At 40.9% G+C, this 19403-nt stretch overlaps 1 protein-coding gene across 3 annotated transcripts in view; it reads right to left on the reverse strand.

Moving 5' to 3' along the window:
- The window catches only part of Oatp30B (Organic anion transporting polypeptide 30B), a 260401-nt gene that overhangs the window by 37763 nt on the left and 203235 nt on the right, over positions 1-19403 (reverse strand). For all 3 annotated transcript variants that reach the window (XM_083126930.1, XM_083126928.1, XM_083126931.1), the window contains 2 exons: positions 8274-8441; positions 5253-5456 (listed from right to left, as the gene is read on the reverse strand). In XM_083126930.1, the coding sequence (XP_082983056.1) occupies positions 5253-5456; positions 8274-8441 (372 nt within the window). The remainder of the gene's footprint in view (positions 1-5252; positions 5457-8273; positions 8442-19403) is intronic.

A 19403-nucleotide genomic window follows, 5' to 3' on the forward strand; every position in this document is an offset into this window, starting at 1 on the left:
ATATGCAAATTGTGGCAAATCCTTGCCAACTATGAACTTCTGACTAAACGGGGATGACTTTTACACCTTCGTTGGTTTTTGTTTTTCCTATTATTTTAAAAAAAATTGAAAAAGGCATTGATGCTGTAAGAAACGATCATTGAAAATTTCAAAAATCCACGTCCTACTACCCTTATAAATACGGTGACTGGAAAGCATGAAAAGCATCGAGGTAGTCGGTGAGTTTTGGAGAGAAAATAAAAGACACTTTCTATTACTTTAGCCTTAGTCTCGAAATGTCTCTCGCTGACAAAGGGTGAAAAACTATCTTGACAGATAAGTTCAAAGATAACTAACTACATTTTGTTGAAAGATTCATCAAGAAACGTCCGCCAGTGGGTACAACCTCAACCGCGGTGGCTCAGTCCGTAACGGGTCTGACTACCAAAGGTCCTGGGTTCGATCCCCGGCCGGTTCAAATCCGGGAACTTTTCTAACGTTGGAAGCGGCCCCGGCGCCCACCCAGCGTCGAATAACATGGGTACCTGGGGGAAACCCTGGGGGGTAAAGGCGGTCAGGGGCGTGATGCTGATCACATCACCCTCACTCACGACCGGATCAAGAAAGTGTGGGGCGTTACCCCCACATCCCCTATACGCCTTCATGGCGTGGTGCTATGCACAGGGGAGCACTTTACCTTTTTTTACCTTTAACTAGCAAAACAACTTGTCATGTCATCACGTAATGCATTAGATTCATAATGTTCGTTTTTTTAAACTGTAATCACTATGGCTAGGATTTTCATGACTTAGCATATTTTTATGGGTAAGGGTGATGTGTTCCCTAAACATGTAGAAATTCATATTATGAAGAAAATAATTAAATTAAGGTGCTTTTTAAGGGCATATTTTGGCATATTTGGCCATTTCTACGTGATATTTCATATTTGGATGGATTTTCGGTTATATTCAGCATATTTTTGAATTTTCAAGAAAAATATAGTCATTTTCGAAGTGGATTCGTTTTACTCCCATTTTTACTAGGGCTTTTTTTTTTTTTTTTGCACTGTAGCAAAATCTTTTTCATTTTTATTTGAAACTTTAGAGAAAGGATTCATTGTGCATTGCAACTCATCAGGGCCCATAAAGTGAACTAAAAATAGTGTGTATTTGAAAATATCTCGGCACTTAGATATTGATGTTTGAAACAGTCCAGTTAAAAGGGCATATTTTTCAAATTATAGTGCATATTTTGTAAAATTTTAGGTCATAAGAGCATATTTTATTTGGCATATTTTGGTGATTTTTAGGTCATAAAAATGCTAGCCTTAGTAATCACTAAAATATCTATTCTAAATTCTTTATAGGATGTCAATGTAAGTTGCTGTGGAGCGACTGTAACTTCACTACTTTAAGGAAGCCGTAGAATATCAAAGTCACCCCCACATCCCGGGGACTTGGGACACCATTAATATTTTTTCAACACGTCGAGAAAAGGAGTCTTAAAAGTAACTTAAAATAAAGGAATTATTACATCTATTGTTCGCTTATTTCGGGACGTCAGACGAAAATTTAAACCAAAGAAAAAAGAACGTTCAAAAACTGTCGGCAACTTTCTCAAAAATATATTTGAACCAATTCTCCAGAGAAGTCTTATTTAACATTACGGAAGGCGATGAGAAATCTGTTTGAAACTCGAGACTGAGACACATTACAAAACTAAATAAATATCTGATTAAATTCAACAAAATCTAATTATCTAATAAAAGTCGAGGGCATTCGAACCCGGGACCCCTGGTATCTTAAACCGCTGTGCTAGACACTCCGCCACGAAGATCGGCTAATGATTTATTCCTTGACCACTTTCGATGCATGTAAGAAACTAGCGAAATACGTGACAAAACTATCAAAAAGTAAAAATTTACGTCTTGGTCATTTTCAGTGCATTTGAGGAACTTGAATTGAATTGCTTTATTTTTCTACTTCGCTTCTTGTGCCACTTTCGGCTAATTTGCGAAGATGAGGATGAGTGACGATATGATGAAATTGATGAATGGACACTCGCAAACATCCATGCCCAGGCCAGGATTCCTACCCGAGACCCCTGCCGTCATTTTTTGAGGAACTAGATAAATATTTGCCAAATTAACGATTGGGATGTACTGTATTTGATGTGCGAAAGGAAAACGGCTCGGGCCAACTTGACAGGGAAAGTGACGCTCACAAACAGAAAGCTGTCCGGTCCGGTACAGCCACTAAACCAGAGAGAAACGTCGGATTCCACGGAGAACTTCCTCCGCGACGGGTAGAGCAAAGTTACTTAGTTTTCAGGGCGTCCCGTCCAGCTGAACCAATATTGACCATCGCGAAAAGCTTCCACCTCCATCCCATCCGGATCGAGACTCTAGTCCCGAGCTCATCACAATGAGATGGGAGAGCGACGTGTGTGTGCGGGAGGGAGGTGGTGTCTGGGGGGGACCCCCGAAAGTCCATTACCTGTCGGCCTCGGAATTGATGCGGTCCTCTCGCCACGTCTTCCCTTGGCTGATGACTCTCGGCCTCCTCGTGGGATTGGATGGGAGACAGGCCGTGACAGTAATGGTGTAGATAGAGTAACACTGAACTTTTAGAGAGTGCATGGAAATCGTTAGTTATTTTTATTTACTTACAATTTTAAATTATTTTGTCTCTTTTGTGACTATGAAAAGTATTATATACACTGAACCTTAGGTTATTGTTAGATGGGAGAAGTAATCTTGATATCAAATTCGTACTGGCAAAATATAATGCCCCAATATTCTTCTGAAATTGGACCTACAAATCTCAATATAAAGGGTCCCTATGAATTAAGGGTGTTCGAAATTATACAAGAACAGTAACAGTAATGCATAACTATAATGGGAAGAAATCATTTTTGCATAATCTTATAACTCAATATAAGAATAACTGAATGTTTCGGTTCTTTAACATACGCCGTCACCTTGTAGTCAAGGGAATCCGGGTTCGATACCCGACAGAGGTAGGACGGTTGTTCGAAACCCAATCCCGATTAAGTTAGTTGCGCATAAGTGAACTGAAATTAACACTCAAATATATTAAGAGAAAGCAAGAGAGACAGAATGAATTGTATAAAGAGAAAAAGGAAGAGAAAGAATGGGATCTGACACACACAGAAAGAGAGAGATGGAAGAGAATAGCAGAAGATCGATAAAGGGACAGGAATAAGAAATAAGAACATAGAAGAGAGGAAGTTGGCAAGAACAAAGATACACTAAAATTGAGAAAGAGTATGGAAAGCTAGAAGAAAAATACAAATGAAAAATATTGATAGATGAAAGGAGAAAGGGTAAGTATAAGAAGGCATTTTTCTTATTCCAAGGGGATCAACCCCTCCCTCTCCTCTCCTCCTTTGGCCCCTCTTACAGGTGGCCATGTCCTGGCAATAGGCAGGGTTATATCAACACACGTGTTTAACAGGAAAAAAAGTTTGCTCAGTTAATTCGCTATAACCTTATGCTCGTACGGTCTATTCAACGACGCCATGAACATGAAATGACCCAAAGGCACACAATGTTGAAGCAAGTGCTGCCACCTGGTTGCCTCACGCGAACCATCCATTAACGTCTCATGCCGAAGCATAGAACATAAACATCCAACAAGATATGGTACATTAATTTACTCGCAATAAAGAGGCGAAACGAGATAAGAACATCAGAGCTATACGGCACTGCCAGAGGAAAACTTCAAAGGAAGGAAAGTAATTTTCTGGCCTCTTGTGAGAGGAATGGAGCAGTATAAATGTAAATAGGGCGCCGTGTGGTTTACTGCCCACTTCGGAACGGAAAATAACGAGACAGACCTTCAACAAGCATTCTCAAGCACGATGCCCTCATAAAATATCGGACACAAAATTTCCTTGTAAATTCTACTATGTACGCACGGTGAGCAGAAAGTCACTGACCACCACTCTGCCACATAAATGCATTAAACATTTTGCGGTATTCACATTCCACGCATAGACGTCCAAAAAGGGAGGGGGCTAGAAAGGGGGGGGCAAACGCTGTCATTTATGTCAGTTATTTGTTGAAGGAACATGGTAACTTAAAACTGAAGGAGTATTTTTTGAGGGGGACAAGGTTTAGGGGGAGAAATATCCCCCCTGGAGAGAATACCTTGCTTGCTTTTCTCTTTGGGAAAAATCCTGCTGTCGTCCATGTGAGTACGTACTGACATGATTTATTTTGTTAGCAAATATTCATGAAGCCGACCTTCGTGGCAGAGTGTTAGCACCGCCCGTGACGGCGCCAGGGGTCCCGGGTCGGAATCCCGGTCCGGGCATGCTTGTTCTTTGCGAGTGTCCGTTCAACAATTTCATCATATCATTACTCATCCTCATCGTCGCAATTAGCCAAAAGGTGGTAGAAAAGCGACGCTAAATAAATCAAATCAAATGAAGCCAATGTCCTTGACAGTCTTGCGAAATGTATGAATCATACGCCGCACTACACTACGACATGGTGGATCTGTATAAGGAAATCTTTTCTTAAAGTTTAAATCATAATGTACCATGCGTTTTTCTAAATTCACTGCGTGTTCGAAAGAAAAAATACTGAGATGGAATAAACACACAGGCATGCTGGACGCTATAAAGACTCAACGGGATGATAGACTTCACATTGCTGATGTCCCCATTTCAGAAGAGAATCCTGCGTAATTTGCCGCCTCTTTGCATGCAAAGTTCCTGTCTGCAAAAGCTTCGTAAATAAAGGAAATAATTCGAATTAGATCTCCAGGGGTCCCAGCTAAAATCCCGGCCTCGGCATGGATGTTTGTGCGTGTCCATTAATCAATTTCATCACATCATCACTCATTCATATCTTCGCAAAATTAGCCAAAAGTGGCACAAAGAAGCGAAATAAAATAAAGCAAATCAATCCATCGAATTTAAACTCTGAGGAAAGAAGGACCTAAAATGATCTCGCACACAATCCTCAATTGACTATGAAAGTTTCATGACATGAATAATATTTTGTTGAAAAATAAAACCATGTTGAAAGTTTTACATTGGGCCCTTATAAAGGGGCCGAAACGAAATTTGGGTTTCAGCGCCAGTGAGTATATTACAAAAATAGGCTCCAAACGAGCATCGAAGTGGCAATACAGCACAAATTCTCGAAGCTGCCTAATTTCATGTGCCCGAGTTTAGCAGCATTTAATTTTTAGGAATGTATTGATAGACGGCAATAATTATAATAAATATATTCCATCACTTACCAATATAGAGGGAAGCACTTTCCGGCCTGACGTGGTCGTCGATGTAAGTGGTACCCAGGGTGAATAGGGGCGAACCTCCGCACCCCAGGAGGAGCTGCGCCACCAGGAAGAGGAGCACGGGGCCCGCGGTTGACGGGGAGCCCTGGATGCAGTTGTCCGCTCGGGGATAGTGGTTGTTCGGCGATAAGGGCGGCGAAGATAAACCTGTTGAAAAAGAGAAGCAGATAAGGTCTTGCGCTGAAAATTACATGTAAATGTTTATTATCCATGAGCATAAACACAGCATATAAAAACAAATTGCAAATGGTTGACGTTTCTCTAACTTCTAGTTCGTATTGTGAGACCCAATAAAGTCACAAGAAGCAACCAGCTGACCAAAGTACGTCTTGCATGGGTTTTTGTTTGTTTGAGCTTGGTTTGAAGTCCGCTTTCCACACAGAAAGGCTAATCGGGACTGGACCTACAGTTTAAAGTGGGATCCGAGCTCCTACGTGCTTCTACTTCTTAATTACCCATCTTGCACGAGTCGCAAACGAGACGTCAAACATAAATATATTGGTCAAACGAAGCGACCAATAAGAGAACGAGTTTCGTAACATTAACGATACATTGAAACACCACAAAAAATGCATAATTTTGCTGGACATTAAATAAAAACACAATAAGAAGAAGCATTTAGCAGAAAGAGTTGAATTGAATAGTACTAACAACAATAACATACCAATAAACATGAAAGGATTAACAGTGTAACCACAAAAATGACTTAAATAATAACGAGCTTAGTAATCTTCAATTGACGCAAGTGTATTCTGTAACAAAACTTTTACACCAATCACTAACATCTAGTGGAAATAATTAAAGTAAGGCAAGAAGAAGCAGATCTGGCAACTATGACGTCACACTTTTTTTGCTTTGTTTGCTGCTTGTTGTGGTTCCATAGCTTTAAATATGGGAAAGAGAAATGTGTGAAACACAATTTGTGTGTTGTTTGTATGCTGTCAATATTTATGAATAAAAAAAAGTGGGAAAATCAAGTAAAAAAAGAACCTGAATACTAGTCGGTAAACACAGTTTAACTTCTGTTGAATGGAAATATCTCTCGTGTTTACCTAACAACTCCCGAGTTGAGGGCGTATTCTCCCACGTTATCTGCTTTACCGCCGAAATTGCCGGAACATTTGAAGTTGTCGGACTTCTGTTTTTGTTTAACTTGCATGCCTGCATTGGTGCTTTATCAATTAATATATAATAAATACAGGGAGAGTCAAATTAAAACTTTAATTTGTTTTTGTTGCTTATCTAGTAGATTTCTGTATGTAAGCTTGCACAAGTTTGCTGCAACTTAGCACAGAACTATTGCTGATCTACATACATTTTGAACTTTGAGTTGGTGCCTGTATACCTTAAGGCTCGGCTGGATCTTTGGCATTGGAATTGGCGAATGTTTTCAAATTTTCCTCTCCATTCGAAAAACCTCTTGGATATTTCAAAATATGAAAAATTACATACGCTTAGAATTGCTTCTAGAGCATTGACGTGAATTTTCGTGTAGTTTTCTTTCACTGTTGTCTAGATATTATCAATAGTTTCGTGATTACGTAAGTCTATTAAACTATTGATAATACAGGGGATGGACAAAAATATGGAAGAAAAGCCGGAATGCTGTAGCTAATAAGGTGCAGGACAGCCTTTAGCTTCGAAAACGGCCTGCAGTCTCAGAGGAATGGACAAATACAAGTCCTGGATGGTGCATAATGGGATCTTGCATCATTCTTCATGCAAAAGATTGTCATAATCCTCCTCAGTGTCCTTCTGTCTCTGTCACTCAGTGTACATATGTTTATCTGATGATGTCTTTCCGGACACACTATTATGTCACCATGATCTTGGATAGAGTCCCTCTCGATACGCCAAATAACATGGCTACTTTGGTAACAGAGTCCCCTGCAAGGCGGCACCAACGATTTGACATCATTGAAACACTGTTAGCTCGGACATGATTCAGTATCAACTGCACTCCACGCTATCTACAGCTCAACTGTCTACTCCTACCAGTCCGACAGGACAAGGTCCTATCTCACGGCGCAAAACAAAAGAATGTCGCACTTAGTTCGATTTCAAGTGGAAAAATTGCGTCGATATCATCCGTTCCGATGTCGTGGTGTTTCCATATTTTTGACCATACCCTGTATCTAGACAACAGTGAAAGAAAACTACACGAAAATTCACGTCAATGCTCTAGAAGCAATTCTACGCGTATGTTATTTTTCATATTTTGAAATATCCAAGAGGTTTTTCGAATGGAGAGCAAAATTTGAAAAAAAAAAAAAAACAAAAAAAAACGCCCATTCCAATGCCAAAGTTCCAGCTGGAGTCCACGTGCAGTTACTTGTGAGCCTCTGCGAAGGCCTTTCCACCCATCTGGCTGCGAAATGAGGCCATTATCAAACTTTCCTCCATTCAGTAAACATGCTGGCGTAGTAAAAATTTCTGTCAAGTTTTTGGCTGACATATGACAAGAAACCACTCCTCTTCACTGGTGCAAGTGTGTATTAGTTGCGCCATCTTTAAAATATCAAAAATGGCGCTTAGAAGCTTAGTTGATCAGTGTTGCAGCCTTGAGGTCGTTTTGTAAATAAGAGTTGATACCTAATGTAACTTTGAGCTGTATACAGTCTGCCCTACAATTTTTTTTTATTTTTTTTTTTTTACTTTTAAGGTGCTCATTTTACTCTTGTAATAAATAAGAATTGTTGTGGTAAATCAGGCACTGTATTCACAGAAAGAAATAGTTCCCCCATAAGACTACTGATATTAAGGCTCTATGGGGAACGTACTTTTTTTCCATGACTGTACATCCTCTAAAAATTGAGTCACCGTACTTTTACAATAACTTGGGACGTGCGCTTTTTCTTATGTAACGGGTAGGAAAATCGCACATATTCTTCCCCCCTGATGGTGCGCTCGTGTACGGCTTGTGCCCCTGCTGCCCCTACCCTGGTTGTCCACGATGGCACTCACCTGAGGATAGTCTCTCCAGGCCCATGTCCTGAGAGTGGCTCCTGACGGGCACGCCACGACAGATGTTGTCGGAGGTAGAGTTGTTCGTCCCGACGCTACCGGAGTGAGGGTCTGCGATGAAGTGGGGCACAATGAAGATCATGGAGCCCAAGCCCATGATTACGGAACCTGGAAGAAGAATAAAAAAGAAACACATTTAAAAGGCTAGTTAATACCAGGTGCTCTGATTTCAACATTCGGAACCAAAATTTATTGGATTGTATATTTAATAGAATTTACTAAAATTATTCTCCGACCAGCACAAGAATGAAGTCAAAATAAACAAAGGCACGTGACTTGCAAAAGGTAGGCTAATTGCTTGCCTATTGGCTACTTGTTCATTGGTCATCTGCATATAGTTCATCAAATAAGGTCCAACGACTTCACTATGAAGTTGCATAGGCGAAGAGTGACAGTGTGCAAATGTGTATTTATTTCAATATCGTAGGAATGGGCACTGCGACTGAAAAAATAAACATTGCACAAGAGAGTATAAATTTATCCCCATGTTGCAAGTGGAAGCTGTTTTTAAAGTTTATTATTAAGCTAGATACGATCTGTAGAAAATATGATGATGGAAGGTAGTGTATAAACCTATAGACAGTTGCTAAATTATATAATCCTTCGCGCAACAGCCCATGAAGGGCCTAGGCATACCTACCGACTGCCGGTCTCCCTCCCACGCTTTCCTTCGTCACCTCTAAGCGTGGAGATCTTCAACCAGTATTGGAATAGTCGGGGGGTCAGCCCGACGTATCCCCAGCCGTTATAGTAGGTCTCCGTGACCGGATTACGCTCACTCACTCGGAGCTCCCCAATTTCCTCACGATGGTGGGTTGCCACCGGCCCTATACGTAGGCCGAATAAATTCCGACCAGAGCCGGATTCGAACCTACGCAGCGAACGATCTCAAGACGAGTGAACGCCTTAACCCGCTCGGCTAAAGAGGAGGACTGCTAAATTATAGCTCTTCTAATTTTTACATTACTAAGGATCAATACTGGGCTAGTAACATAACGTTGGAGCAAGCGGCGCGAGCTTCCCGCCTGCACACCGCACCTCAAGGTTCGTAAGCAGAAGAGTAGGAGTGGCGTAGAGGTACAAATACTTCGGGGGAAGGTGCCCTCCTTTTCACGGAACAGCCTCCTGTTTCTTTTGCCATGATTACAATGCCACACTGCACTGATGCTCATGTATCAGATTACGAGAGATTTCCCACTGCACGAACTCAACCGACGAAGCCTCCTACCTCGTTCACTCCCTCCTTTCCGCCCCTCTTATGACGCTACAGTACCGCTGCTCGCTCTTCAGTCCACACGCATATACGGTCGGGCGGAACAGGTCTGCCCTATACTTTATCCCGGGAATCTCTGGAGTAAGGCAGCGCATAAGGGAAAGGAAGGGGAGAAAGGGAGTGAGCGGAGCGTAGCAGTACACGAGTCCACAGATTACCGGGACAGAGTATAGAACATTATGCTCCTCGGATGTCCTTCAACAGGTAGTCGCTTTGCTCTGCACGCCTTCTTCCTAAAACATGTAATTTTCACAAATTGCCCAGGAAAGGGTGGTGCGTTATTTTAAGCCTATAAACCCATTTCTGTTGAATCCTGCAGGTTGTATGGGCGAAATTCATGCCATCCCTTTAAATAGGTTAATCTCTCGGCCCCAGTTGTCTATTACGCGAGCTTCGAGCACCCTTTTTATCAGATAAACCGCCATTGCAGATCTTGGGTTGCGTGTCGGCGAGAAATTTAGACCTGTTTTATCGCTGAACATCGCTTCCATTAGATCAACGTTTCAAGCCTAGACTTCAGAACATCTAAAAGGGGACAAATCAGACCAAAAATGGGGAAAAAAATAAACGTCACGGTTCCTGGTGAAAGTACAGTCTTGTAAAATTAGTATTACGCTATTATCAGTTTACAAAGAAAGAGATCCAAACATTATCTTGATCGCTTCGCTCGCAATACATTTTGTCTTAGTCCCATCAAATTTATACTTGCTCGTTTTAAAGAAAGCTATTATATAAAATTTGTTCGTAATGATGTGAAATGCAAGGTACTGTGCGTATTAGAGTGCTGCAGGGAGAACATTTCGATCGAGCGCCAAATAGTTCGCACGGACGACGCTAGATAGAGTAGCTACGGAATTGAAGAGTTTCTTCGCACGAGCGAATAACGCTCGAACAGGCAAAACGAGCGGTATACGCTTGAAGCCCAATAATGCACGTATAACCGTAATTTGTCTGTAGTAGTGGGCTCTCAAATATGGATCGTGAAGTGAATGACGCAGTGAAATTGAAACTTAAGCAGACATAGTCATCATATCCACGTTACAATGTAGTTTAGTCTCTCTTACCAATACACAGCGATTTTTTAAAATTAAATACAGTAAAACCTCGTTAATCCGGACTAATGGGGGGGGGGAAAGTGGACCGGTTTAACGAAAGTCCGGATTAACTTAAATAACCTAAAAAAACAGTAGGAAGTGCATTAAAACTACGTTTACAGCAACAAAGCACGTTTATTATGGTGCATTTAAAGGGCTTAAGCCTAAATACACTATACAGTACAGTACAAAGTCTGCCGGAAACAGAATTTCATCAGTGGTTGACTGCCTTTTCTTTGGGAAGTTCTCTTGTTGACTTCTAGCCACATTTAAAACCTTGCATTCTGCTGCTTTGGGGGGGGGGCTTTTGCCTGTCCGGATTAAGCGAAGTAAGGCTTATCGGGGTCCGCATTAACGAGGTTTTACTGTAGATGATTGAGGACTGAAATTACATCCGGGCCGCTGTATTAACCATGTGCAATCACAGCGCAGAATGGTTAATTTGACAAAATCCTGTTTCCCTACTGGCTGCTTTGGGGAGGGGGGGGGGGATCTTAACGTTGTCGGTTCTTGCAAAAGCGGTGGGCCGAACCCGCAAAAAACAATTGATTACTGAATTAATTAATTAATTAATTAATATTTTTAGGTGCCGGCACACATGGCCATACTAAGGGCAAATATACCTCTATCTAATTTTTTTACGTGAGAGTTAAAAGAGAGGCGTAAGGATCCCTTTGAAAAAGGTTAGAAGTGCAAGGTTGTAGAATATACCTGCATAGGACTAACACAATCTATATTATACTATATAAAAAATGGATGTATGTGTGTGGGTGTGTGTGTGTGTATATGTTTGTTCCGGCATAACTCTCGAACGCCTGGAGCAATTTCAACCAAACGTGGTACAAATGTCACTTGCAATTTGGAAAGAATACTTTGGGGGTAAGATACCCCTGGCACCCCTAGTGGTGGGTGGGAAGGGGTGACATGTAAAAGTAATCGAAAACCACCGATATTAAATTCCGCACAAACAGAGATTCGTGGCTATGCAATCCGCACAACGATAGTGTTTCTCGGGTTGTCTAACATTCAGGCTGTGTTGCGAAAACCACCGATATTAGTGTGGAATCCATAGTTTCCGTGACAATCCCAATGCGATTCGACTTCAAGTTCATCGCCTATCGGCATGGAAGGGGGGGGGGGTGAGAGGGGGTGAAAAATAAAATGCCACAAATGACCTAGATTAGTGTCGAATCCATCGTTTTCGGAGTCGCTAAGCTAATTGGTGGCATTCACGATTACATATAAAATTAGTTACATTTTACACTATAGTTAGAATTAATTATTTTCCTGTCGAATACAAGATTGGGATAAATAAATACCCGGGCATCGCCGAGTAATCAGCTAGTGGATTAAAAATGAAAGGTTACGCTAAAAACGTCCTCAAAAAGCTAAAAACATTAGCTAAAATACTCCTCCCAACATGTAGGATAAATTGTTGGGAAGGTTAAAAGTGTGTCTGAAGAAATCAAAATGTGTACATTCGAGAAGGGTGTGGTTCTATTTTGCAAGAGATAGAAGTTATGGTTACGAGACTTTTGAAACACTCTGCAATTAAGTAAATGATACTTCACCCAGACCGTGTGTTGTTGTTTACCTTCCTCAAGAACCTTTTAATTAAATTTCGGATACATTGTATTAACATTTAATACAATAGGTACTTTTGAACAGCTTCTGAGAACTCATTACTGAATTCACTATTGTTCTACTCAAGCATTCTTATTTCTTGAATTTCCTAATTACATCTCACTTTGTTTTCTGATTCACGGTTGACAATTGTGTCGAAACCTTCCCTTTGTTGATGTTTTTCCCTATTGTAACTCATTCTACATCCTTGCTTTCTCCTTTTGTTCGAGAAATCGGCAGCATTTCCCCTCGCTTCTTACGCAATCCAGGCACTGTTGCCAACCTGGAAGCTCAGGAACTGAATCTGGGTATTTTTAATCCTTTCTCGGATCCTACACACAGGGAAAGCTGCATGCATTAATCTTGTTTTTAGTTCCTCGGGGGGGGGGGGGGAGCTTCAAATGTACTACTTGTAGTTTTCTAGTTCAATAACTATATTCAAATAACTGATGATGAGTTATATAACTGCGATCATATTTGGAATTTTATTTAATGTGACGTACAGGAAAATGCATATTTCAAGTACCCTCTTAAAAACATTTTCTTGTTCTGTATATTGTAGTTTTTTTTAAGTCGCCTGCAGCTCTAGGCTAATCGCGACGACGAGGTGAGTGTTGAAAGCACAACACACAAACACCTATGTTCAGAAAAGACAAGTTGTATTTAAAAAAATGGTAGTGCCTTTTCAAATTCTATATGTATATCTACTTGTAATTTCTTATATTATGTTTACAATGTACTAGCGTGCGCGTCAAATCTCCTGCATATGGCGATAGCCAATAGCAGCGCACTGCAGCGGTGCCATGTCGAAATCTCACACGGAAAAGAGACAGCGGGGTTGAGCGAAATGCCTTGTCACTGAACTAGGCAACGCCGCACGTCTGTGATTCGCTCGTGCTGTTCAGCCGCTCAAGGCCATACGCAGGAGATTTGCCGCGGACTCTAGCATATAATTTGTTACTTAAAGTCTTATCAGAAAAAAATGTGTGTTTGGATGGGGCTTTATTGTTCGAAGAAATGTAATTTTTAAGCTTAAGTGGTTCCCATTCTTCTTTCAGGACAAAAATTACTCACGGAGTACTATCGCCACACTTCAGAGTTGTTCCAACGACACAGGCTTTCAATTTTTTTTTTACAACCCAGAAATACCCATGGCTGTACATGGCACGAAAAGCATCAACAACTTTTAAAAGTTTCATTGTACAGTTACAAAATAATATAGACTTAGTAGCAGTAAAATATTTTTTTTTCAAACTACTAACTGTTTCTAACTTACAACCTAACCTGTCTTGCAAGTACAGCACCAAATTTATTTTATTATATCCGTACCTCCAATGGTCATATGAACATTTTCCACGACTCTTGGTCAAAATCTCCTTAAGTCCACTTTACGCTCGGATAGGCTAATCACGACTGGGACCCGAACGAATGTTCAATGTCCCTCCACCGCGGATCAAACCCGGGCCGCACTGATTACAAGACAACAACGTTGTCACTGACCCATCGAAAGGCCAGTGTTCGAAGATAAACAAAGTGGTTTCAGCCAAAAAAATCGACTGTTCCCTCAGTGTTGCTAGGAAATACAACTAAAAGAGAGAGGATGTAACCACTGAGCCGTCCCCTTTGGTGCACCTATGACTGTAAACACGTTTAGTTACCAACTTGCCAGTGATTTACAAAAACTCTCAACAGTATATCGTTTTGCAGTACCTCATGGCAATGCTGCCACTAAGGGCCAACCCTTGAAACATGATTTTGAAAGAAAATCTTATCAATCTGTCAAAACTGAGCCAAATAAAAAGGAGTTTCCATCGGAAGAACAGCTTCTTTTATGCAGTGGCAAGGAATTCGTTCAACTTTGACATGACTCGCCAATTGCAATGTGAATTGAATGCCGATTGCCGATGTGACGTTCGACTCAATCGAAATAATCAATTTACCGAATCGATTTTCAAAGAGAATTGCTTTTCCTCTATAATAAAGGACTAACAATGGAAGCAAAGGCCATTAAAATATGTTGAAGCCGTGCACAATACGACGACAAAAGGTTGCCCACCGCTCGCTCACTTTTTGCCATCCGAACCACTTCGTTTCGAGGACAAATTACTTGAAAAACGAAAAATCGCATAACAACGAAACAAAAAACAATATGGAGTGTTTCGAATTACGCGGCTGCGGCTTGACAATGGTACTGCTGCAGCATCGTGGAGGTTTATTCCAGCCAATAAACGAACGGCGTTAGCTAATGGATTCTGCAGATGAAAAGAAGTATGCCAGGCACATTGGCACTGTACCAGATTTCTTCTTCTTTACAACTATGAGTTTTTGGATGACTAAAAGAAAACTGGTTAGCTAGGAGATGTGAGAATGAAGGGGTACTACTGCTACACCAATAGCGTACCTAACTCTCTAGCCATCCTAAACCCGAAGGTTTATGGCTGCAGCAACACAAGCCTTCCATCTGTCCCTATCCCGGGCAAGATCAATACAGTCTTTTCCATCCTTACCGTTTTCCATTAGGTCCATCCCAACGTTATCCCTCCATCTTGGCCTTCCTACAGGTCTCTTACCATCAGGCTTTCCAACAAGAATCCTGTCAACTCTTCCTTCCTCTCCTATTCGTGCCACATGGCCTGTACAAATCTTCTTGATTCTTCGATAGCTTAGTCGTTAATATTGTAATTGAGAAGGCCCAGGTTCGATATCCGGTGGGAGCAATTTCAGTAAATCGAATCTCCCTTTAAACTGTAGATCACAATTAGCTTGTGTGGGTATAAAGAGGCATGAAACGGACTCATTTCTCGTGTACATTTTTCGGGAGTGGAATTCCATAACGCATGACAGAACTACTAAAGCATAAATCGGAATTTGCACACACTATCCCTATCCTCCATCATCTCCATTAATGTTGGGACATGTACAGTCACCAGCAATAAAAGTGGGACACCTAGATGCTGATATACTCGCTTCCTGCTTAGGTGTTATGTGTGTTGCCTAACTCTACGGCAATACCTTGATTTTAATAGCGAATTTTCAACGGTAACTTCTACCACCTCCGCAGAGTTAGGCAACACACATAACACCTTGGAGGAAAGCGAGTATTTCCGGATATAGGTGTCGCATTTCTAATGCCGGTCACTGTACCTTTGACCTCCGCATCCGAGCAAGTGGACAACTATATATGCCGCACCGTGGAAATTTGTAAGTCAGGAATAACTAGAAATTGCGGCGGGTACAGATTTCTTATCCGAATTGCAACGGTTAAATGTCTGAAGATTTTGGAATTGGAAAACCTCCACAAAACTGTAAATTTAGGGATTCTTCACAGGGAAGGCAGATGCAGATTGATTGATTGATGTTGGTTTATGTTATTTCGCTTTTCTGCCACTTTTGACTAATCGGGAAGATGATGATGGGTGAAGATATGATGCAATTAATGAAGGGACACTCACAAAGATTGATTGATTTGGTGTTTTAAGTCCAATTTATGCACAGTAAGGCTAATCCGGACTGAACCTACAGTTTGAAGTGGGATCCGAACCACCATGTGCCTCCACCGGGTATCGAAGGGCACTCACAAAGAACACCCATGCCCAGGCCAGGATTTGAACCTGGGACCCCCTGGCGTCGCAGCGCGCTGTGCTGGCTACACCTGGATTGCGCACACTTTTCCGGTTTTATCAGTGGTATCTGATAAGACGTTGACAAGCTGTCACAATGTACAGGATTGCGCACAAAAAAATAAGGCGATGTTGTCAGATGTAAAATGTTCTCAAGCCGTTCTCACTTCTGTTGTGTTTGTTTCTGTATGTGTGTGGACTTACACATGTTTTTGCTGGAAGGATAGCATTAGATAGGCATAGAGGATGAACCTGATTGGTGGATTGGAATGTAATGATCGGTGTATCTTTGTATTTATACCGAAGGTCACGAGGTTCGATTGACAGCAGTGTTTATTGTGCAGTCATTACCCTAACCTAACCTAACTTTTGAGTTTGAGTAAATTGGTATGAAAATTGTATCTTGAAAACATAAATAGTGACTTACTGTATTATGTAAATTGGTATGAAAATTGTATCTTGACTTGCTACATTTACTGGTCAAATTATATTTTTTATTTAATCCTTAAGAGATTTACTATTTTATTTCTAATTTCTCTCTCCCTCTTCTTGTCTAAAGAAAAAAATCAGTTTTGCGAACAGACTTTAAAGCTATCAAAGTGGCAACGTTCGATCATAATCTGTGCGCAAATCAGGTCAGTGCGATTTGTGCGCAATTCTGTATCTAAAGTGTGCGCTATTCGGTTGCGACGGCTGTGCATACCATTCTGACACGGAGGTCGGTCATGCAGGAAAGAAAGAAGCTTAAGATATACGTCCTGGTTGTCCTCAAGAAACAAAGACAGAATCTGAAACTATCTAAACAAATGGTCCAACGAATTAACTGGTAAAATACGACCTCGAGTTTCGCAAGAAAGCAGACAACAAACACGCGGAGAATGTTAACCAGAATCCAGTGATTAATTCTCCTCCTCCACATGTTCCGAAAGGAAGTCTAAATATTACAGTTTGGCTTCACAGAAACAGAGAAACCGCGAATTTCGTGTAGCTGGAAAAAATAGCTCAAGGTTTTCCTCGTCTAGAATTCCCGCTGCTAAACACACACGAATTCAATTTCCAGTCAAGCATAGCTGAAAACCAACCTTTTGAGATGCGATTTTGAGGTTTTCAACACATACGTATCTCTTAATGGTTATTTAAGATGGGGATTTTGTGAGATTTCAACCTGGAGGAAAATTGCGAGGAACAGCTACATCAGGAGAGGCTTTGGTATTGATGGGGGTGAACGGAGGGGGGTTTGTTCAGAGCAGCGTGGCTGTGCTTAGCTCACAATGGTGAAATGACGTACCATCAGATGGTTTGGTAATCATGGCTGCTAATCAGTATGTTCTATCTGGGCAGTCACAAGAGTGGGGTCACATATTACCAGGTTCAAGGTGCGAAAGCCTTGGAAAACAGGGGGGAATGCCCAACACAAAGAATATTGTCCTAAAAAACTCATCTCCACTAAAACTTTACTGTGTGTGGTTTTGTTTTTACAACAAATATAATAAATTAGTTTTGACTTAAAATATACTTCACTAAGGTTAATATCGAAAACACACGCAAGAATTGAAGGATACTATCAAAAAGACACAAAATGAGAGAAGGATGATATCCTCTTTGTGAGTTAGTGAATGTCCCATGCTTTCTTTCTCTTTCAAGAGATCATCAACAGATTGATTGATTCATTGATTTTACTTCGCTTTTTGTGCCACTTTTGGTTAATTTGCGAAGATGGGGATGAGTGATGACATGATGAAATTGATGAACGGACACTCACAAACACCCACGCCGGGATTCGAACCCGGGACCCCTGGCGTTGTAGCGCGATGTGCTAACCACTCCGCCACGGCAAGATATTATTAACGGATATACACCAAAAACAATATTTGTGCAAGAGAAGTAAAACAAGAATCTTATATAAATATAAGTAATCCAATTTATATTAATAGAAAGCAAAAACTAAACAACAACTTTTAATAAAAAATTTCAACTACTTTGTAATTTATGTACATTTTAAGCTCTCGGTAAAGGAATTAGTTTGCTACTTTATACGTATTGATACATATATATGTAATATTTAATAATTTACTTCTCTATGTAATAACAAAATCAAATATGTATTTCACATAATAATTCATATAAATATTTGGGGGGGTGTTGTGTATGTAAATTAAGATCCCCCCCTTAAAGTCTTCACTGATTTCACACCCTGACCAGGTTATTTCTACCTCGATCGTGATGGATGATAAAATGGTTCTTTTGGGCTGGACAGGGGACTGAGTTATAAAGCCAGTAGAGAAGAAGGTTTCTGTTTCTATTTCCGGTACATCGTGAAGTGTAAAACGACTGGTAGAACTCGAAAATTGTGATTCTGTTGAGCTGCCTTGTATCCACGTACCTCGTACAAATGAAATATTGTGGACGGACATGTCGGGAACACACGATACGTTAGTGAACTGTTCTTTCATTTGAAGGTGATTTGAAGTATTCAATATAGTCAGACCGAAGAAATATCTGTATAAACTGTTATTATACAGTGTAAAATAAAAATGATAAAAAAAACTAATTTTCGAGAATAAAAACCTCTGCAACAACTCAGAAGTTTCAAAGATGGAGTGAAAACAAATCGTAGAAAATGAAAGAAACATTTCTCTTACCTTCTTTTATTGACAAATTTTTCGTCGGATCGTGAATGTAAACATCATTTTCTCGGCATGATCCCGTCTGTTCCCAAGGAATTGCAATGAAAGAAGTGATTTACAGGCTGCAAAGGGAGAAAAAACGAACAAGCAAGCATTGCGCATTCAGGTTACGTAAACCCGCAATAAACGAGAGTTTCTTCTTGGAGGGAAAGGGTTGGGGGGGGGGGATCCTGCAGGAGACGTAATCCGAGATTCTCCCCGGAACATAAAAGAAGCGAAAAGTGATCCACGGTGTTTCCACAACTCCGATGCCGATGCAAGATAGCGTGACGTGAAAATTCAATGCGATGGGTTTCTGTCGGTGGAAGTGGGTCAGCCGCATATGCGGTCAACGTGGACGCCGGTGGTCGGACCTCCCTCGCGAGTCGTTGCCGGGAATCGAAACGAGAATCCCCGAGGTTCAGGGGATGTGCAGCAGCGTCATTGTGAGAGGGGGGGGAGCAGAGGATTTACATTATACTTCACACACTTTACGCCGCTCGGAAGACCTAATGGAAATTTCCCGCACCGCGCTGGAATGCGAGAGGTTCCGGGTTCGGAACTTGGAATGATCAAAATATCCGGATTTGAAATTATCCGATATGAATGCAAAGGATAATTCGGATATCCAGATAGAACAGATTTGATCAAAGATTTGTAGAAACAGTGAAAAAAGAAAATGACTAATAAAATAATATGTGGACAGCCGTAAAACGAATAAACGATAATTCGAATATCCGACACTCGGACAATCCATATATCAGGATATCAGAATATCCGATATCTGGATCTTA

Source organism: Lepisma saccharinum, chromosome 8 (assembly GCF_977018435.1).
Source record: "Lepisma saccharinum chromosome 8, izLepSacc3.1, whole genome shotgun sequence".
In the NCBI taxonomy this organism is placed as follows: Eukaryota; Metazoa; Arthropoda; class Insecta; order Zygentoma; family Lepismatidae; genus Lepisma; species Lepisma saccharinum.